The sequence below is a fragment of the Parasteatoda tepidariorum genome, chromosome 9 (genome assembly GCF_982258835.1).
Source record: "Parasteatoda tepidariorum strain Cologne lab strain chromosome 9, Ptep-v5.0, whole genome shotgun sequence".
Taxonomy (NCBI): domain Eukaryota; kingdom Metazoa; phylum Arthropoda; class Arachnida; order Araneae; family Theridiidae; genus Parasteatoda; species Parasteatoda tepidariorum.
The window spans coordinates 83858611-83878349 of NC_141763.1; the positions used below are offsets into that span (position 1 = coordinate 83858611).

The following is a 19739-nucleotide window of genomic DNA, read 5'->3' on the forward strand; positions in this document are numbered from 1 at the left end:
TTGATAATTTTAATCTATGGAAAAATGCCACCAAATTGGTGATTTTTTAAAAAGTTTACTAATTTTTAAAATATTTAATTTATTTCTCTGAAATTCCAGATAATTCTTTAAGGCAAGATTATATATAGTTTAAAATCATCGCATTGCTTCAAGTATAAAGGCACTTAAACTATTTTTTTTTCATGGCGACAGAGCTTCGGAAAACAACATTAATAGCTAGATTTTGCGAAATTCTAACACGAACTATGAGTAAAACCTTTTTTCTTTTACAGTTACTCTGCAAGGATATAGTTCACAATTTGCTGTACAGAAGTTTATAGGTTTTATGCTAATAGTTGAACCTAAAGAAATAAGAAATGACATTGCTGCACGTCCGGATGTTGGTGCATTTCAAGTAAGGCTTATTTACTTCAAAATTTGTTTCTCCGCACTGTTAGAATTTTTATTCCAAAATTATGGCCATCCAATTAACCGTAAAGTTTACAGTAAATTTTATTTTTTACCTTTACTGTTTTTAAATCGTTTATAACTAGTATGGTTATAAAACCATCAATACGAAATTGTACTATTTTCTAACCATTTACAACCATAATGGTTTCAAAACTGCAAAAAAAAATTTTGCGTTGGGACTCGAACCTCTGTTCTTTCGATCATGAGACTGTCAGATTAGCTCTCTCGGTTCTAATATATACTCGGCTACAAGTGTCTCAGTGACTTCATTACGTGAGCTTAGTAGCAACGATAAAATTTTGGTTAACAGTATTTGGTCAAAATAGTTAATAAACGGTTTTTCTCACAGTTAACAGTTTGAATACCTGCTTATTTATGGTTATTTGGCTTTTCTTTATTTTAATATGGTATAATAACAATTAAATAAATTGTTATTGAACTATTTTTTTTTCGAGAAATTTCTAACAGTTTGATTAAAATATATTTATTTTTGTGTCAAATTTTATTAAAAATATGACTTTCAAGCGTAAACGGCGTTTAAACGTTTCGGCTTTTAAACGTTAATAAAATCTGTGGAATATCGAACCAAAATTCGAAAATTTAAATGAAATAATTTGCCTAAAAATGTATCTTTTAACAATACAAATAGCAAAAAACACAAGAACCTTAATTACTTCATAAAATAGCGAAAACTATTATTATAGTAGTTTATTTTTTGAAAGCATGCAAGTGATTTTTTAACACTTAAGCAAGTAAGTTTAATTGGTTCGCTAAAATGCGCAAAATAATAATAATAAAAAGAAGACGGAATGCTTTAAGCTTTCAGTGCAGATGGGATCGCAAATTTTTATTTGCATCCTTTTTTCTGAGTCTTCTAATACAAGTAAAAATATATTTCTGCATTTTTTAATTGTAAAAACACTCTAATAGTTCTTAAAAATATCTCTCAGATTATCTGAATTATATTTGCGCTAAAACATAAAATGAAAAAAAAAAGTAGATGGAATTTCTCCATTCATATTCGAAAATTTATCAATGATTGATTTTGCAAATTAAAGAAATTTTAAAAAGGAATAACTGTTTCTCTTTGATCTAAATAATTGCAAATAAATGCAAATTGGAAAGGAATAATTATAGTTTGGAAATAAGCCTTAAGAAAGAAAGGAGCACCAGTGTTCCTTGTTGTATTTAATAACCAATAATTATTAAGATGCTAAATATAATATTTTACCCTTATTTTGACCTAATTTGGATCAAAATAATGAAGAAAAAATGAAAAATATGTTTAATGAATATTCTGCGTCAAAGGGTTAGTAACTTTACATCTGATGTACGGATCTTTGCATATTAATATGAATTGCTAGTGTTTTGATAGACTTCAAAGATGCTAAATTCTGATGGCGATATTTAAATAAGAAAATCAAACAGAAAAACGCTCTTTTTTTAAAAAAAATTTTTTTAGTTGGATTTGAATTATTGACCTTCAAAATATAGGGGGTAACAGCAATCTAAAAAATATGGTCCCAACAGCTTGATTAGGGAAGTGGTCAATAAGCTGGTTGGTTGGTTCTAATACCACTTGCCACGCGGGCAAGCCTACTTGGTGAAACCGAGCAAATTAAGGCAGAGTGTGCGATTCTTGTTTTTTCAGTGGCGCCATCTATGGCCAACAATTCGACTTCTGCCACATCATACGTCACACCTATTTTATAAGGCTGACCCATTCATACATCCATCCATTCATCCACAGATCGTAATTTTGACCTGAATCAGAGAACAATCGGTCTCCAATCCAGTACCCCCAGAGGTTTTGATTTGTTATGGGAACATGGAGGTCTTTTGCAACTCGACAGATTTAACGCGCATCAGTCACTTTAGTACACGGGGAGTCTTCGGCTGGCGGGCTGCGAACCCACGAACTCTCGGACTTGGGCCCAGCGCCCTACCGACCAGGCTATCCCGGCCCCTGTCAATAAGTGTGGTTTTTAACGTTAATATCTACTTTTACGTATTTTGCCATATCTGTAGAATTATTTAAGAGCAACAAAAATTTTTTGAGGATCCAAAACATATTTCCATCTAAATATATATATATATATATATATATATATATATATATATATATATATATATTAATTTTCATTTAATAGCTTTATTATTTAATTTAATATTGGTTGAAAATCTTTTGACTTATAATGACTGTATTAACACGGTTATGTAAACAATTTTATACTTTGTAATTTTCGTGGATAAAATCCTAAATTTCAACGGGATCAGTTGAATAGCACAGAATTAAAATTTTAAAGTAAGACTTTCTTAAAATTTCCGTAGCCGGGAGAGCCTCGTTGGTAGGTTCTGTTGGTGCAGGAGGTTGTGGGTTCGATTCCCACCGGCCTAAGGCGGAGAGTCTTAGGCCGGGGGGTGTAGTAAATGGTGACCGGTGCAAGTTAATCGGTCCTCCATGTTCCCGTAACAAATTATACCTTTGGGGGTACTGAATTGGAGATTCATCGTTCTCTGGTTCAAGTCAAAATTACGATCTGTGGATGAATCAATGGATGTATGAATGAGTTCACTATATAAACGGGCTCAGAGGCGTAAGCGGCCGTAGTCTTACTCTTTGCCATATATTGCGGCACTGAAAAACAAGAAACACACCCCCCTGCCTTAAAAAATTCGATTGGTTTCAACAAACAGGCTTGTTGATATTGGATCATTAGTAACAACAACAGCAACAACAAATTTTTCTAATTCTGAATTTTTTTTGGTATTTTAGTCTAAATTTTGTATTTTGAAATTTAGAATTACGTTCCTTGAAAATAAGTAAAACTTCGTATGCCATGCTTTTTGACAGTTATTAGATGAGATAATAATAAAATAAAAAAAACGTTAAATATTTTTTGATATAAAATTATATCTGGCATGAAATTATTCAATCTTTTTTTTTTACAATTAAATGCAAATTCTTTTGATTTTCTTCAATAGTTTCACTAACATTGTAAAATCCATAAAAAGTTATCTTAACTTTAAAAAGAGGATCTACAATTTTGGCTCTTCGGCGGCCAAACTATTGTAACTATATCTTCATGACAGCTAATACCCCCGAATGAGAATCTCTATAAGAGAATTAAAAATATAAATTTGTCGCAAAAAAAGGTATGAGTGTTTATAAAGAGAAAGTACGCTTCTGTGTCTGATTTCTTGATTTGAAATATTGTCTGCACTTATTAATTAGCATATTTAAGGATATGTTTTTGAATTATTCATTTTTTAGCTCTGTGTGTGAAAATATTGTTATTAGATCAAATATTATTCAGGTATTTCGATTATTATTTTGCACCCTGTGTAGAAGAATAAATGTGGATATTTTAAGAACAAGAAAAAAGAAAAGAAAAAGACATTTGTTCATAAACAAGCATTTCATTAAAAAAAAAGCGTTTAAGATTTTCATAAAAGTTAAAATTTCGAAATGCTGGTTTTATCACATTAAAATACGATCGGAATTTCAAATCGTGTTTAAAAATTTGATTTTTTTTCGTTTTTTTTTCGTTTAATAAATAATAATTTCAAATAGATGAAACTCTAAATGTTGAAAGGGTAAAAATTCTCACATTTATTATATTCTATAAAAATATTTTCTAAATGCCTTACGAATTTTAACTAACTTACACGCAATTGCTAATTGATTAGGCATTACACGAAAAAAATTTGATATGCTTTATTTTTTCTAATGTAACAAAAATTTAAAAATTGAAATTAGAACATGACTATAAGTGAAATATGTCCTTCATGAAATCAATTTATCTTTTTAAAACAGAGTCAGTTTATTTAATGAAAAAACTTTTAAAAACTAAAGACAGGTTGTAAATAATATTTTGATTAATAATTTTTAACAGTATTCCGCAGATTGTGCTAAATTTTTAACGCAATTTTAGCATAGTGTTATTGAAAATAATGTTAATTTTTCGTTGTTTTTGAAAAAAAGTTTTTTATTTTTTATTTTCACTATTTTAGTATTTAATGACCTTAAGTGCTTTATTAAATTTCAGTTATTCGGGGATGCAATGTGTAAATATTCCGAAGAATGTCCAAATGCTATCGTCCATGCCTCCCTAATACCCAAACAAGATATACAAGTCATGTGGAGAGCGCCACCTGCTGGAACAGGTTGCGTTGTTTTTAAGTAAGTATGAGTATAATGATAATCAATTTAGATAAATAAATGATAATCAATTTAGTATTACCTGATTAAAAACTTTAAAAAAATTAAAAGACTTCTTTCTTTAATAATTTCTTTTAAATTATTACTGATTTAATAATTTAAATCCAATAAGAATATCTAAACATCGAAACAGTGTTTTTTTCATAATCGTCGCTGAAGAACCCACCCAATTTTGAGTTTACGACTACCAATGTTTATTTCTGTAGCTTTATAATTTTGAGCCAAATCCAGAAGACAAGGGAACTCCTGGATTAAACATTATGAGAAATTTGCCTCCGTGAAGGACTATTTGAAGGAACTAACCAACATTTACGTTAGATGGAGAGGATAACAACGAAAACCTCCCACGGTCAGCCAGATGGCTTGGGGACTCTAACCCATGCTTAGTCTACCACTGAGGATATTTCACGTTAGCACTGTGGTCGGTGCAAGCCGGGTGCGAAATTCGTTTCAACCAGCCATCACTGGGATTCGAATCCGGTTCACCTCATTGGAGAGCGAACGCTCTGTTCCCTGAGCCACCACGGCCTTACTGTGGTCGGTACTGTGTGGTCAGTACTGCGGTTGGGTGCAGAATTTGTATCGACCAGTCATTGAAGGTATTTGGACCCGGATTACTTCATTGGGAGAGCTCTAAACTACCAAATATAATTTTAGCTATTAAATCCTATAGAATAAGATGGTAGGGTCCCATCCATAGAAGGGATGATGGTGACCCAGTTAAGAAGCTGAGTTTTGGATCGCTTACAGACAATTATAAAAGGGGGAAGGCAAAGCACCAGATGGATTGTTTCTGCCGAGAAAGATCTCGAAAACATGGGGATCAATTAGTTGAGAAACCTTGTGTCTGATCGAGCCAGAAGGAGACGAGTTGTTGGGACGATTTCGGCTTGTTCTAGGCCATCATGCTGATGGAAGAAGAAGAAATATCTAATTAATAATCATAAAATATTATTTTGTAAAAAATTTTGGTTGATTAATCAAAATAATTATTAAAGAAAATTAACCTATAAAGCAATAAATAACCTATAAAGCAATTTGATTACTACAATAAATTTATTTTTGATAAATACTTTTTTTTAGAGCGACAGTACAAGAAAATAAAGAACTCTGGTATATGGATGAAGGAGGACTTCTTAGAGAGTTGTGTGAAGAAGGTATTTATGATTAAGAAATTTTGTAGGTTTATTGCTATGTTATAAATTTGAAGTGCTTAAAAAGCAATTAGTTTGTAAAATTCTTCTTACGAGCGATGTATGATAAATTACCGCATCCATCACCTCAGAGAAATATACTAAAGGTCTCCACTTTAATGCTAGAGCATATAAGAGAGCAGCTCGCTTTATTCCCATTTTTGCTCAAATAGTTTTTGTGCTCCTCTACGGTATCAAGCTAAACTACAATACTCTGTTGCAAGTTTAGAAAAAAACCATTATCCCTATGGGGATAACTAGTTTTTCATGGGGATAGTATCCATTTGGCATCTAAGTACATGCCAAATAGATGCCAAGCTCCCAGCACGAACCTACATCAACATCGCCAACTATTGAAATGGCGTTGCACAGTCTCCTCTTTCTATGCTTTCTTATTACAGTAGGGAACCGATTATCCGGAACGATCGGGACCATCGCTATTCCGGATAACTGATTTTTCCGGTTTTCCGAATCGCTACAAAAAGCCGTTTTTTTATAGTTAAACCAAACTAAAAAAAAAAAAAAAAATTGGAAATAATCATACAAATAAGAAAAAACGATGAAGTAATACACTAATGATTATTTCCAAAATGATGGTAAGGTAAAACAAGAAAGAAAAATCGTAAAATCTTATGAGGAAAAATTTTTTTTTTAAAGAATGGCGAGAAAATTTATTGAATTTCGTTCCGGTTTTTCGGTTTTCCGGTTTTCTGATTTCCGGATAACGGGTTCTGTGTTCTGTACAACAATTCACAAGTAATAAGAATTAGTATTAGTACCTAAAAATCGTAACAATTATACCTCTTTCTGCTTGCATTTAAATAAACTGATAAAAGAGTTATAAATAATGTTTCTTGCAGCCGATTTTCTTCTACAGCGAAACTAAAGTTAAAATTCTTTATCTCGCATTTGATTTGTTAAGAGCATGTGAACATAAGGTACGTCATCTTCAGTGGTCCAATCATACCCAATGCTCTTGCAATGTCATATAGATGTTTCTTTTTCAAGAACGTTACCCATGGAGTCCAGTAAGACCACGAAACTATAACCTTTTTTCAATAATTCTATGATATACATAGTATAAGATAGCACGGAATAAATTTCCGTCTGACGTGTTTAATTTTTAAAAGTTTTCATATTGTTTCGAAATCATATTTGTTAAATTTGCTAACGAAATAACATGGAAATATATGCAGTAGTGGATGATTACTTAGATCTTATACCGCAATGATTTTTTTCGCAACTTGCAACGGAATATAGTTAGATTGACGAGTTCATTGTTTTATTTTTATTATTTATAATGGAATTTATGAACTTTAATGAAATAGTTTGGTTGTTTGTTTTGTTCTAGTTCTTTTACATACTCAGATATTAATCATTTGAAGACAAAAATACATTCTGTCGAATAAATTGCAATTTATTTTAAGTGTAAGTTTTCTCAACTTTTATTTTTCCTTAAATTTATTTCAGTGGTGAATAAAACACATATTTATATGCATTTTATTCACCGTTAATCTTCTTAAAGTAACAGTAGAATAAATATAGAAAAGTGATATAAATGAAGAATTTATTCTTCTGTTCATTGTATAATTTATCACAGGAAAAAATGAAACGAACATGAGTAAATACCATTATAATTTATAAAATTTTTTTTCAAATAATTGAGCTAAATTCTTAGCTAAAAGATTAGTAATTTGAAAATTTTCTTTTATGTTTCTACACTAATGTACAATATTAGAAAAAAAAAACATTTTAACAAGCACACTAACAAAAATTCACGCATTTTTATTTTCATTCAAAAACTCTGGTTGTAATAAATAAATTGTAATAACCTTAGACAACCTATACAGAAAAGTATTATTCATTCATACGGCAAATATAATTTTGCAATAGTAAGAAAAATATTTATACTCAAAGGTCATAGACACTAAATTTCAAACCGTAGAGTATAAACTTTTCAAATCTTCTGTATCAACAAATTGATACTAGTTTTGCTCGAGTGTGCAGCGAGAAGAAACTTTAAGAATAGCGTCGTGATGATGTCAGCGATGATAGTTTCTTCAGACGGAGTGGAATTAATTCTGGTTCAATTCACCGACGCGCAGTAAAACTCTCAGTAAAAAAATTCACAGTAAAACTAACAAGTTAATAAGCTGCACTAAGTGAAAAAATTCCTTTGTTGCTATGATATTGGTACGTAATTTACGCTACGTTCTGATTTTTTTACCTAGCCAAGAGACATGAGAAAACTAAGCCCCTTAAACTATTGAGATGCTGGTTTAGTTTAAATATTAAGGTGTAACTTTTTTTTGAAGATTCTTTGTAAACATTTCTACATTATTTAACGTCTTGACAAGAAAATTAACGTTTCTTTAAGCAATAAACTGTTTATTTATTGTATAATATCATAATTCACTTCAGTAAAGTGTCAAGTAAAGCTCTCACAATTTTTAAAATCTAATTCTCTTCAAAAATAGTTGGTTATTTAATAGTATTTTTGCTTGTTATAGGTACCTTGAATACTTAAAAGTAATTTTGAAGGTCTGAAAAAGAATACATAACTTTAATTTGAAATTCCGCTGGAAGAAAACCTAGTCAATGGCTCTCTATTATGTAGAAGACAAAACGTTTGTTTCATTTTTTTTAAATTTAAATTCCGATTCTCAACCAATGTGAAACTATTACCCACATGTTATAACTCTCTAACTACGTAAATTACAGGAACACTGATTTCACATAACAAGTCTCTAATTAAGATAGTTTTTAACAGAAAACAATGTTTTTTGTAAACAACTTATAGGCATTTTTAAACTATTTAATAAATCCAATTTAACAAGTGTTACATTTAATGAATCAATTTTAAGATTTCTTTCTCTTCAATTAATACTGTTCAACTTCTTTTAGAGCAAGAGAATCAGGATGAGCAGCCTGAAATAATTGAAGATTGCTGTGCCTGCGATGAAGCGAAATATGAACTTACATTCGAGGGCTTATGGTCAAGACATACACACCCTAAAGATTTTCCAACAAGTAATTTCACCAGATTATTCGTAAATAATTTATTTCATCATTAAATATTATTCAAATAGTATATGATACTAAAAGAGGAAATCCATTTTATTTAACAAGGTTACCCTTTTTTTCCAACTTATTGTACATATAGGCTTCTTAAATTTATATTTTTTCAATTCTGCTTTCAGAAGAAAAAAATCTGTCTCGCGGATTTACCACTTTGTTTTTATTTAATGACATGCCGAATATATTTTTAAATTTTATGAGCATTAGATTCTTTTCTTGTTATCATTAAGCTTAGAAAAACTTACATTTTTATTTCAAATTGTTTTATTTATCAACTGCTAATTCATTAGTTCTTTATCTATTGCTTTCTCTATTTGAAATTTTTTTTATTTTTGAAAAAAGAATATTTTTTAGCTTTTTTTTAAAAAAAAAAGTTGAAAAAAACCTTTAAATGCGCCCTTAAAATTTGTTTGACATATAAATATTTTTCTTCACAGTTGGATTTCATCTAAGTATAAAGCATAACAAACACGCTTTGAGTCGGAGTTAATAGGATGGCATGGTTTTTAATCCTAATATCTTCTTAATCTCTTATAGTAGATACCTGTATAATCAATTTGAAGTCGACAGGCAATTTTCATAAAGCACTATTTCACGGTATAGTGTAAATGTTAAAAAAAAAAAAAAAATTTCCAGCAAAAAAAATCAACTTAGTTTTCAACAATTCAGTTTTAATGGTTTCATTATTTCTAAATATATTCCCAAATATAGTTTTGCCATGGTTAAATTGAATTGCACAAATTCTGCTTTTAAGGAGCCAGCTTTTTCTGGAATAACTGAAAGATAATTAAAGCAAATAAAATATAACATTAAGGCGGGTGCCATTTGAACATTTTTAAACAATAACTGATTTTTCGTTTGGTTTTCGAAATCCTTGGTTATAACTTACAGCTATAAAAATGATACTGTAATCAAGTTTTTTGTTATGTGCAGATGAATGGTTGACACATTTCTCGGATATTATTGGAGCTTCACACACTGGAGATTTTCGAATGTGGGAGTATGGTGGTGTCGCATCTGAAGGTGTCAAAGAAGTGGCGGAGCGTGGCATCACAAAACGACTCGAATCTGAACTTAAAACAGAGGTTAGTTCTCATCCTTTGTTCATTTGAATACATGGATTAGAATTTGAATTATACAAATGAATAGTTATCATTCTATTCAGATAATTTGTTATCCGGATTATTGAGGAATTGGACTAATATAATAAAAAAAAAATTTCGTAAGCAAAAAATGTTATTTGGTAAGTGCTAAAAATCTACAAAAGTGCAAATTAAACGATACTAAAGCTTAACTTTCAAATGCCTCGCGTGCACGAAGGTAGATTTCCATGCTTGATTTCTAGTCTTTCTTTCCTTCATCAACATCTATTAGCAAATCGATATACAAATAACTAATAAAGCTCATATATTTGAAATTTAATAATCAATATGCTGGTTTTTGAAAGAAGTGCACACAATTTGCAGGGAGCAATATCTTACGTTCACATTTATTATGATTAATTTGAAACAGAGCTCAATGTATAAAGTTTCCTCTAATGGTGGATTACAAAAAATGATTGTATAAAATACAATACAACAGCAATGGAAATAGCAATGAATTGCTAGCAAAATAATGATAATCAGCATACTTTAAAAAATTATTCCGGACCTCTCAATATCTCCTTGAGAGTGAAATAGCGAAGAGTACAGTGCAGAGATGCAAAAGTACTAATTTTATTCTTTCATCAGTGCTACATTCTCTATAAATTGAGCTGAAGATGCTGTTTATTTAATGCAAACGTTTTAATAAACAATTAAGACCTGTAAAACAAAAAATAGTGACAGATCTTTGCATGAAAATTATGGACACAAATTCACGCTGCACACTGTAAAGATTATTGAGCATCTGATCTCATAAAAAATTGCTGAGGTTTCACGCAAAATTTTTATTGCTTTAAATAATTCGCAAAGACACGACTAATGAAAATTATAGTCACAAATTCACGAAAATTCGGCTAAGTTTTCAAACATGTGATGTCATCAAAAATGTTGAACTCAATATTTTTGTTGCTTTAGAGAAGTTGTAACGACACGACGAATATAAAATATGGATACAAAGTCACGAAAATTCTGCTAAAATTACCAAGCACGTGATTTTATTAAAAATGTTGAGCTTTCACTCAATATTTTTATTGCTTTAAACAATTCGTAAAGACACAACTTATAAAAAATATGAGTACAAATTCAAGATGCACACTGCTGAAATTATTTAGAATCTAATGTCCCCAAAAATGTTGAGCTTCCACTCAAAATTTTTATTGCTTTAAATAATTTGTAGCGACACGACAAATAAAAAATATGGATACAAATTCAAGAAAATTCTGTTAAATGTATTAAGCACGTGAATCAAAAATGTTGAATTTTAATTAAATAATTTTATTGATAGAGAATTTGTAACGACACGATGCATAAAAAAATCTGAATACATATTCATGATACACACTGATAAAATTATTGAGCATCTGATGTCAGAGAAATGCTGGGTGGACATAGAAAGAAAACATAATCAAATTATCACTTTATTACTGTTGCCATAAACTTGTACGATAATACAATTCAACCAATAACAGCTAAATCCGAGGCTGTTGAGAGTAGCATAATAAAATGAGCATCAGGGGTGCTCTTTTTATGCAAACTAGTTACAGCTTTTTAAATGATGATATTTTTATTTAATTAAAATAAATGTTTCTTTTTCAGTCGAACAAGATAAGAACAATTATTAAAGCAAGAGGTCTCTGGTATCCTAATGCTCAAGGAAAAACATTCGCCGTCTTCAGAGTGGACAAGTTCCATCATCTCATGTCCCTGCTAACCATGCTGGGTCCGAGTCCGGACTGGATTGTGGGGGTCAGCGCATTGGAACTCTGCCTCAAGAACTGCTCCTGGGTCGCTGAGAAAGTCATGAACCTGTATCCTTGGGACGCGGGAACAGACAGCGGGATGACTTACATAGTATGAGACAATAAGTCATATTTTAATTTTTAGTCATATTGTAAAGTTAACGCTGCGACACGTTAAAAAGTACAGGTTTTTAAGAAATATTTTTTTAAAACATTAATATAGTAAGAGCTTGAAAATGTTTCTTTATCAAGCATTAAGTAAACTGTTTTTGTTAATTTTGTTTAACTTCTTTTTAAGCAAAAAAAAAAAAGGAAAGTAATTCGATTACTTTAAATCTATAAAGAATTATTTGGAAATAATTATATAAGAATTATAAAGAATTATAAAGAATTAGTATATTTATTAAATCTATAAAGAATTATACAAGAAATAAAAACATGAAGAAGTGAAATATTTATTGACAATAGATTTTGAATTAATACTGTTTCTTATTATATCTTGAGGGAATATATATTGTATGACTCTTTTGTTTTTATTGGGTCATTCCTTTCCAGAATTAAAAAAATCCATGCTCGGATGATTCATTAAAAATTTTCCATTTTGATTTTCACGATTTACTGATAAAATAGTAACGCCATAGAAACAAAAGAGCTCGATATTTATATATATGCTAGCGACATTGAGTCACAGGTAGGATTGATTTATATTTCTGCTTAGTATGAAGTTAGAACTAAAAGCTTCTTTCTGTTCCAAAAAAGATCGTTTGCATCACTCTATCAGTACTAAAAAATCGCTTTGTTCCTTCTCAAAATTTATATTTTTATCTATCCTTTTTTATTTTTGGAGCGATCATTCTTTCTATGAATCCATTTTTTGCTACACCATTAAAATCAAAAATGTGAAACATTGAACATTGTTAACACAATTGCGTAACAAAAAAAAACAGTTTATAGTTATTAAAATAGTTATATTGAGTTGTTTGGAAAGTAATTTTGATTTTTCCCTATGAAAATGAAAACCGGTTTTGTTTGAGGAAATAAATAGTTCATTGAATTGTATATTTTCCATTCTTCTAAATACCTTTTGCTATGTTTCGAATAGTCTAGTTTTTCTATATTTTAGTAGTTTGATTTAGTAGATTTTTGATTGGAAGTAGTTTGATTTGCAGCACATAAAGATGTTTTTCTGGCAAAAAACTGAATCAGGTGGCTTTTGACTTTCTCAGATGGAGAAAAGGATCATTTAAAAAATTTTTTTATAGAGTCGCAAGCAAATATTGTGAAATTACTCATTTCTCTTCCCCAGTGATGATGCCTTTCAAAAATTGATAATTTTCTTGACGTTTCAGAAGCAAATCCCAGATATCTAATACGATAACACAAATTTTTTCCCATGAACTGTCAAATTTAATCTAGCTGCGATCTTACGAGTTGTTATTAGCCAGTTAGCATCATTTATTGTTATTATTGAGACTTCATCATCCTAAACTGGCATAATGTATCTTCGTATATCTTAATCGAAGTTTTTCGGACCAGTTTTAGCGCTGGTGTACTGCCAGCACTACTTTTCAATACACATCGCATGATTTTTTTTTCTTGCTTGAACAGCATTTTTACATGTTCGATATAAAAACAAGTAAAATATGCTGCTTTTTCCCTTTCTACATTTGAAAGGGCACTAACCGAAAACTACTACTTAAAATCAATCGAACTTTTTCAGAAGTATATCAGCCTTCGCTTTCAACTTTTATAATGATTATACGACTTAGAAGTGAAATTGGCTGTGAAAATTACGCTAAAGTAATTTGTTTTAGAAAACACGAAATCATTTTCCGAACAATCCATGAGTTGTTGAGTCAATGATGTGACTTATTTTCTAATGCCGTGCTTTCTTATTTTAGAGCCAAAAGTTACCCACAGTTCCACAAGAAAAGATTCGTCGCATCACTTCATCAATGCCAAACAATCCCCTTTCACCTTTTTATGATTCATCTGGGACTCCAATGAAACCAGTCGCCAAACTCACTGTCACAAGACAAAGGGTCTATGACAAGGATTGTGGAGATTACGATCATCCCAGTACATCGACCACCTCTTACAGCAACGAAGATGAAGACGAGCGAAGTTCGTTAATTTTTAATCGTAAATTGTTTTTTTTATTGGTTAAGATTAGTTATTTATTTGCAAACAGCGTTTGTCAGAAGTCGAAATGAGTTATCCGTACTCATCGGCTATAAGGATCATGTATTGGTGACTGCTTTTCTGAGTTTGCTGCTAATACCAATATTGGCCAATACAAATTAAATATAGGCCGGGATAGCCTGGTCGGTAGGGCGCTGGGCCCATGTCCGACAGTTCATGGGTTCGAACGTCGCCTGCCGAAGACTTTGTAGTTGGTGACTGATGCACGTTAAAATTCTGTCCAGTCGAAAAGTCCTCCATGTTCCCAAAACAAATCAATACCTCTGGGGGTACTGGATTGGAGACCGATCGTTCTCTGATTCAGGTCAAAATTACGATCTATGGATGAATGAATGGATGTATGAATGGGTCCGTTTTATAAACAGGTGTGACGTATGACGTGGCAAAAGTCGAATTCTTGGCCATAGATGGCGCCACTGAAAAACAAGAATCGTACACTCTGACTTCAATTTGCTCGGTTCGACAGCTCGGTCCAAGCAGGCTTCGACAGCAGGCTTTTTCCAAGCAGGCTTTTTCCAAGCAGGCTTTTTCCAATTCGACAAATATTTATTATTTTTACATATTTCCGTTAACGAAACGAAATTTATCAACCCTCACAATAATATTGTGTTTAATATTCTCGATATCATCGTCTTCACATGGATCGTGATCTTATCAAAGCTGATATCTATCGTTATCGTCAATAAATGTGATACATTCGTATTTGATATACCTATGAGTGTATTGTTACATTCTGTTCGAAAAGAACATCGGATTCTCGCCAATACGGCTTCCACTGGTTTCCATGGAAACAGTACCGGTATATAATTGTCATAATTCCGTATTGTAGCTTATAACTTACTAGGTACAATTTATGTAATTACTGAAACTAATACCTACTTAAAAATGACAAATAAACAAGGTCATTTGACAAATTGCTGTTTTTTTATAATAATAAAGTATCCGGTGTTCCAAAATCGTCAATTTGAAAATTCAATTATAGAAGAAAGGAAGGAGATAAAAAGGCACGGTTTGTTGAATTTTGCTTAGAGAAGTATGTTTTCATAAGTTTCAAGTTTATTAATAGCTTTCACAAACAGATGGCGCTGTAAATTAATAAAAACAATCAAATGATACTTTCTGCTGCACATCAGACCATTCTTACAGAATTATTTACATGGGCGTATGTTAATATTTTCATCAGAAGGCTCTACGTTATTAGTGCAAATGTTGATTATTTCAAAAATATTGCCTTATAGTTTTTATTAGTTTAAATTACCATCTATTGGCAAACTTAGTAACTAATTTCGAAACTTTATGAGAATAAATATTTGGCTCCCTTAGAAAGAAACAAATCATACATTATCTTTGTTTTTAAAAGATTTTTTAAAATTTTTGGATTGCTTTTGATTGGCTCGTTTTTGGAGCATCCGTCAATGCCATCAGTGTCGTAAACAGATTTTGCTGGACATCAACACATAATTTCAAACTCGTTAATTTGCGTTGTTTCGACGTAATTTTATTACCACCACAATGAAAATGCCTTTTTATTTGGATAACTACTCAAAATTCACCATTTATAAGTTGTGCATTAAAGTTCATAAAGGCACTTTTCATAAACCGTTAACGTATTTATTTGAGTTCATAAATTTAATGCCTGAAAAAAAGTTTTTTATTCATTAAGTAATATCTAATCATTAAGTAATAATTAATATTTAATCATTAAGTAATAATTAATATTTAATCATTAAGTAATAATTAATATTTAGTAATTAAGAGTAAGTCTTATTCCCTGAGAATTATTATAAAACTAAACTTACTTGTGTAACACACCAAAGTTTTTTCATAGTATTACGTTAAATATTATCACAACAGGTAATCTATAAATGGTTATTTCCGCAGTTAAAAAAATAATTTATTCTTATATTAGTATCCATTGGTTCTGAAGTGATTTTAATTTAATTGCAGTGGAATGTAGAGTAACCGAATGGTCCGATTTCCAGCCCTGCAGTGTAACTTGTGGACAAGGTGTTAAAATGAGGTCAAGACAGTATTTGAATAAGCAAAAAGCAGACATGACCGGATGTACAGTCCCGCTTGTAGACAAAGAAATGTGCAATCCCTCATGTGTGGGGTAATGTTATTTATTTAGGTTAAATAGAAGTAGCAAGCTAGCTATCAGTTGTGCATGTTGTTCCTGGTTATCGATGTTCACAACTATAACTTAAAACTGTTCATACTGCTATAAGGGTTTCATATTCGTCTGACTAACTGTGTGGAACTTTTTGTGTTTAGCTTTCTTATCAAACACAAATGATGCTTAATTTCATTTAAAAGATACTTTCACGTCACTGCTTATTTTTCATACAGAAAATATTTGAAATTGTATAGGATTTTCAAGGTTCCTGACTTGAATTTAATAAAGAGTAATTTATGCCGTAGAATGGCAACCAAATGCACTGCTTGTGTCTCTACGTAAATAAATAAGACCGCTGCACTTTCAGAAAAAAAAACTCTCTCATTTGGTGATTCAGCAATCTTTCAGCTGTATTTCGTTAATTTTGAGAACCATCTCGTCATGAAATCACGTGATTTGTGACGAAACGCAAACTCTCAATTATAAGTCGAAAATGGTTCCTCAATTACGAAACCTCATTGTAGTACGTTGTGGGAGAATAACTAGAAGGACGAATGAAGACTAGACGATCGAACATAAAGTGTCGATAAGGCTGACCGGCTTGTATGATGGTCAAGGAATTGGCCTGCTACAGGGAAGATCCCGGGTTCAAATCTCGCTTGGGGCATTGGTGTAATTTATCTTTCAGTTTTCCGCGTGTTGTTGGGGCGATATCGATCCCCCTATATGGTGTCCACGATAAGGTGAATATTAGAAAAGTTAAATACAATTTGAATGACGAGTTTTTTTTTAATTTGGAAAAAAATTGAATGACGGAATTCGTTTCCTCGAAGAAGTGACGATCGTTATTTGGTAATTCTGACGAAATTTTTGCTCGGAGCATGTATTGAGAAACGGTTACGTCAAAAATGAAGAAAGTTTCGTGAAATTTAAGTATCCATTTTTTACAGTGTCTTAGAAAAATTTTCGCTTCGAGTGCTTAGCTCTCAGATAACGCAAAATCTCTTGGATGCAAAGTATGAAAGTTAGAAAAGTTTTGAAAAATACTTTTTTTGCAGCCACACACTCTTAAGTCTGAAACTAAAAATAATAATAATTTTTTTTATTAATGTCGGTTTAGAATAATTAAATTTAACGTTTTTGTTTTTCGGCTTGCTTTGTTGTTAAAATTAATTTTTTTATTGCCGAAAGTTTGCCAAAAAATTGGTATTTTTTTCCGATATTGATGCATCATGGCCCAACAGTTGTTATTAATTGAATAAATTTGGATTAATTTGACTAACTAGACTAACTAAATAAGCATTTCCGTAACACAAATAGTGTAATAATTGTAATTCAGAAATATTATGGAGCTGTTTAAGAGTTATGAAAATTTTGTCAAATAGTAAGGAGGGAGTAAAGGTCCTTAAAATATGTATCTAATTTCGAATGCGGACATAATTCGGTCAACGGCGTGAATCAAATTTGACTCAAATTTATGTAATTATTAAAGTGATGCTTTTTTTGTGCATTTTTCAAAAATTTTTTTTTAGAGTTCTTTTCGGTGCTTTTTTGAAAAAATTTTAATCAAATTCTTTTCAGCTTTATTTCTCCCAATGCTCTTTTTTTCCGTTAACCATTTGCAACTGTGCGGACGTTTAAGATATACAACACTAAAGTATACCTTAGATTAAGGACGAATTTTCAGTGTATATGGATTTTATGTGTGCTATATTTTGAACTAGCTATTTCTATATAGCATACTTCACCTGACTGTTTTCTTAGCTAATGATATGTTCGCGTGCACTCGATGCAATAGTAAATGGTTCTGTTGAAAGATAAATAGTTGGAGAAAAATATCTAAAAAACGGTGGTTGGCATATTTTGAATCAGATCATTTTAAATATTTCAAAAAAGTATGTATTGGATGATAAGATATCAGCAACTTTTTGAAATTTGTTTATCAGTCTTCTTTTACGAAATCAAGATAACCACATTTTAAGATTAATTTTAGTGGTTGTTCTGATGTATTCAAACGGTTGCCAAAAATAAAGCATAACCTTAACTGATTTGATAAGAAATTAATTTTATGTATCCCAACCAAAGTTTCACGCTGAGATTTTTATTAAATTTAATGTAATTTAATATTAAAAAAACCGAGTTTTACAAAAGTAAATAGATAAATATCTCTTTAAATTATTTTGATACAGTTTAAAACAATTCCGTATAGTAGTTTTTGGAATTTTTTAAACTGTATATATTCTATATATACTATGCATGAAATATATAAAGCTCACCATTAACAGACACAAATATATCGCATTTAAAAAAAAGACATTAAGAAATTTTTACATTAGTTTTGTGTTTTTCACGAAATTTTCACTTTGTAAAGTCTTTGTAAAGAGCGAAAAAGATAAATTTTTCGCCACATAGTGATATTGATTGAATTCTGCACAACATTAAAAATGCAGATTATTGAAAATTGTGTCCTTGTATGTTAAAATTTTAATTTAACTAAATCAAAATCTGTGCTATCTGTCAAGATTCATAGTTGAAACTTAGCACTACTGAAAAAAAATCTTAAAATTTTATACTTGATAAAAACGATATTTTAATGTTTACAGTGACGTAAGCTGCCGTACCACAGAATGGGGTGAATGGTCAGAATGCAGTGTCACGTGCGGCAAAGGTCTTCGAACAAGGAGCAGAAAATACTTGGACAACAGAGCGAGAAAAACATGTGCGTTGGAATTGATGGAAAAAGAGACATGCATGGGCATGAAACCAGTCTGCGAAGTCGAAGAAAAACATGTAAACAATATATATTGTATTATTTTAATTCTTTAACCATATTTAAATTTTCGAAAAAAAAAAGCATTTGCCTAATACTGAATCAATTTGCTTTTCTATTTATAAATAGAATATCAAACTGAATTTTTATTTTTGGTGTTTAATGCATCAACAACACTTAAAAGAAAATTTCGGATCAAATATGTGACGGCACGTAGGGTGCATCATCCATAAAATTCATTTTTTCCCTAATTCTTAGAGTGATCTTTACTTAATGAGAGGGATAAAGTGATTTCACGATTACAGTAAAAATTACGGTTTTTCAGATTTTTTGTTCCGTAACATGTTCCAATAAAAATGGCTTTTACTGTAAAAAATACCAGCATCGTGAGTGTCGGTACTTTTTTATCGTATTTCCATATTTACAGTAATTTTAATAGTATGTTTTTAAATGCTGTTGTATTCAATTTTGTGAAACATAATTTTTTGTACTATATAAATAAACATGCAATTTTTTTGCCATCACGATTTGTTTAAGTAGAATATTATGAAATTTACGGATAACAAAAGTTACTTGTGAAAGTTTAATAAAACTGTCTTGTTAAAAAATTCCCTTTCACTTGAAATTTATAGTTGCACAATTTGAAAATGCAATAAATTTGAGAAATAATAATGTAAAAAAATTTATTGTTTCACATAAAATAAAACATTTTACAGCTACAATTAATTCAAATTGAAGGGACAGTTTTTTTCCTAGTTCAATGATATGCATAATGAGCATAAATTTCAAAACATAAAAATATGGTCTGTCAGACTATGGAGCATGAA

At 30.6% G+C, this 19739-nt stretch overlaps 1 protein-coding gene across 11 annotated transcripts in view; it reads left to right on the top strand.

Annotated features, from left to right (window-relative positions):
• fat-spondin (extracellular matrix protein f-spondin) overlaps positions 1–19739 on the top strand; it is a 178803-nt gene that overhangs the window by 132086 nt on the left and 26978 nt on the right. For all 11 annotated transcript variants that reach the window (XM_071186225.2, XM_071186222.2, XM_071186217.2 and 8 more), the window contains exons 2-10: positions 273–394; positions 4500–4633; positions 5756–5829; positions 8770–8895; positions 9877–10028; positions 11682–11936; positions 13726–13948; positions 15974–16139; positions 18746–18932. In XM_071186225.2, the coding sequence (XP_071042326.1) occupies positions 273–394; positions 4500–4633; positions 5756–5829; positions 8770–8895; positions 9877–10028; positions 11682–11936; positions 13726–13948; positions 15974–16139; positions 18746–18932 (1439 nt within the window). The remainder of the gene's footprint in view (positions 1–272; positions 395–4499; positions 4634–5755; positions 5830–8769; positions 8896–9876; positions 10029–11681; positions 11937–13725; positions 13949–15973; positions 16140–18745; positions 18933–19739) is intronic.